The 3,079-nt window shown below is 54.7% G+C and overlaps 1 protein-coding gene across 1 annotated transcript; it reads left to right on the top strand.

Annotated features, from left to right (window-relative positions):
• The first annotated feature begins 359 nt into the window (after positions 1–359).
• On the top strand, positions 360–2,854 carry LDOC1 (LDOC1 regulator of NFKB signaling). Its single transcript, XM_070605254.1, has one exon. It carries the CDS (start codon positions 592–594, stop codon positions 1,030–1,032), a length of 441 nt encoding a protein of 146 aa, XP_070461355.1. The 5' UTR covers positions 360–591; the 3' UTR covers positions 1,033–2,854.
• Positions 2,855–3,079: the final 225 nt, after the last annotated feature.

Here is a 3,079-nt window from a genome sequence, read left to right on the forward strand (position 1 = left end):
CTAAATTTCACGTAATTGAAATCCAGCGGCCGCAGACCCACCAAGGAACACCGAGTTCTGTGAGTCAGCTAGGTTGAACGGTGGGTAACCCTCTAAACTTGAGCAGGTTAGGTTGGTCCGCTCTGAGAGATGGGTCTTGGCGCTCGCTCGGTCCTGGCTGATGCCGGACCCACACCGGGGCTCTGAAGAGGCGGGGAGGGGGGCTGTTGGCCTTGTTGGCCTTGTTTGCTTTTATCCACAGGCCTTGAGAACTGCGGCCCCCCGAGACCCTGCCCACCGCTGCCCCGGCCACGCCCTCCTTGGCCACGTCTCCGAGGCTCTGCCTGCTCCACCCTGGCCACGCCCCCACGCCGCGCTGGTAGCTTCCCTGGCCACGCCCCCTCCTCCTCCCCCGGGCCGCGCCGGCGCGCAGGCCGACCTTGCGGCTTTGTGGGCGGAGCTTGCGCAGCCGCCGGGACCCCTGCGCACACCGCCCTCCGCGCCTGGCCCCCGCGGGCCTTTGCCGACACGCACTTCCTGCGAGGCCTCCGTGCGCACCTTAGCCGAGCCCCAGCGAGCCGAGCCCAGCATTGCCCTTGCAAGCCATTCGCCATGGTGGACGAGCTGGTGCTGCTGCTGCACGCGCTGCTGATGCGGCACCGCGCCCTGAGCATCGAGAACAGCCAGCTCATGGAACAGTTGCGGCTGCTGGTGTGCGAGAGGGCCACCCTGCTGCGCCAGGTACGTCCGCCGAGTTGCCCGGTGCCCTTCCCCGAAACGTTTAACGGCGAGAGCTCCCGGCTCCCTGAGTTTATCGTGCAGACGGCGTCTTACATGCTCGTCAACGAGAACCGATTCTGCAACGACGCCATGAAGGTGGCATTCCTAATCAGCCTGCTCACCGGGGAAGCCGAGGAGTGGGTGGTGCCCTACATTGAGATGGATAGCCCCATCCTAGGTGATTACCGGGCCTTCCTCGATGAGATGAAACAGTGTTTTGGCTGGGATGACGATGAAGAAGACGACGACGACGACGAAGATGATGATTATTAGGCCCTGAGACCCTCTGGCCTAGGTGGGAGGGCCCTGCACGCCGCCTCCGCCCCCCCAACTCTCGCCCTGCCGGGAGCCGCCGCTCTCCCCCTCTCCTTCCTATCCCCTTCCCTATCCCTGTCCTCCCATTCCTTCCCTCATGCCCCCCCACCCCCCGCCCCCACTGCGTAGTGCTTGTCTTTGTTCCAGGCATTAGTGCTCCAGTTACCTGCTGCTGGGGCTGAGGCCTCGCTCTGAAGCGGGCCATCACCCACTCTGGCCAGCCCCAGGACCCTCCCCTGCTAATTTGGACTGTGTCCTGAGCCCCACCTATAGGTCAGGATCCTGTTACAAACTGGTCAGCCTACTCACAGCCCTGAGTCCAACTGCCAGGCCTACATCTTCCCAGAGACTTAAAGCTGCCACTTCATCATCGTCCGCTACGTCCCGGCGACAGACCACCACCTTTGGAGATAAGGGTCAACCTAGAAGATCCCCGAGTTGGCTACACCTCCTCGGACATAGATTTGGACAGCTCACCAACCCTTTAAGGGGGCAGTCTTTCAGCCTGGTTAGTTCCCTACCTGCTCCCAGAGTCCTCTCTTGCCCCACCAAATGGCTGTGGGGTCCTAGAGTGCCTGGCAGCCAGATGGTTGACATTTCTGTTCTCCTATGCACCAGTTTAGCACAGCTGTCATTTTTTTTTTTTCAAAATTGCAGCAGTTCCACAGATGTATGCATTTGGACAAAAATACTAAAAACAAACAGACAAAATCAGGCACTTGGCCCAGCTCCTCAATACTACCTGGAAAAAGCGCTTGTTCTTTTCAATAAATATCAAGCACTACTGAAAAAAGAAAGGAGTGTCTTTTAATGGTTAAGTGCTATCATTGGCCTCTACAACTCTCACTTTGAGTCCCATTATTGCCACTGAGATCAGGGCACCTGAGTCAGTTATTCCCCACTGTCATCTCTAGGCTACAGAGGACAGCTACCACAGGACTTTGGTGGGATTCTGCTGCTCCCCTCACCAAAGCATTTCTTAAAGCCCTGGCGAAGGGAGTGTCCTCTGGGGCCTCCAGGGTGGCATGGGTAAGGGGTGACTGAGCAGGTGGCACACCATCCCAAACTGGGACACTTTTGAGAGTGAAAGGGATGCTATTATTAATTAGACTGAGACAACAGGCGTAAATCTGGACATATACGATATTCCTATCTTCCTGAGCCTTTAGGTTCCTTAGCACTGCCAGAGAAGTTCTGTCTCTTAATTCTTATTGCCTTTGGGCTGCTGTTGAGTTCACGCTTCAGTTAACAAAGTAGCACATTGTTTTAATGCCCGTCTCAGCTACTTTAACATTAAATCCTGATTCTTTGGTGAGTGCACCCATAATAAATAGAGCCTGATTTTAACATTTTATCCTCCTTGGGCAGACACCTTTAGAGTCCCCACCCATACAAATGCCCCAAGTTAGTGCCTGTAGAAATTGGCACTGTGCCTGGCTATCTCCTGAACTAGACCTTGTTCTGCTATCTGGGCTATGCTGAAATCTCTGTGGGCTGTGAGAAGCCAGAGGCAGTGAGGGAGTGGGCTGGGTGCTGAGAATAATCTGCATAGTTTTGTGAGGCCATTACCCAAGGTTAAGTCATTGCAATGTGTTAAATCGGAGGAGCTTGGTCGGGGGATTTGTGGGGGCTACCTTTGCCAGCCAGGAATGTTCAGGAGGATTTGAGTTCAGAGTTTTCACTCTCGTCTATATCTGCAAATGTCCTCATTGTACCATGCCTGGAGCCACCCTACTTTAGCACCTCTAATTTAGACAATAAATTTCCTTGTTGTTTAAGACCTTTTGAGGCTGGGCATTCTTTTATTTGTACTGGTAAACCTCAGTGTGGATTAAATGAGATACTAGTCGTCATACTGGTCACCTCACAGACCTGGATTTGATGAGATCACACCCGTGCGGTACTTAGAACTGTCCCTGCTACATGGTGAGCACTCAGTAAACATGGGCCGTTAGTCCCAGGCCTGGGAACCGAAGTCTCACTTGGGAAACAGGTCTCTTGCTAT

Source organism: Equus przewalskii, chromosome X, assembly GCF_037783145.1.
Source record: "Equus przewalskii isolate Varuska chromosome X, EquPr2, whole genome shotgun sequence".
Classification (NCBI taxonomy): domain Eukaryota; kingdom Metazoa; phylum Chordata; class Mammalia; order Perissodactyla; family Equidae; genus Equus; species Equus przewalskii.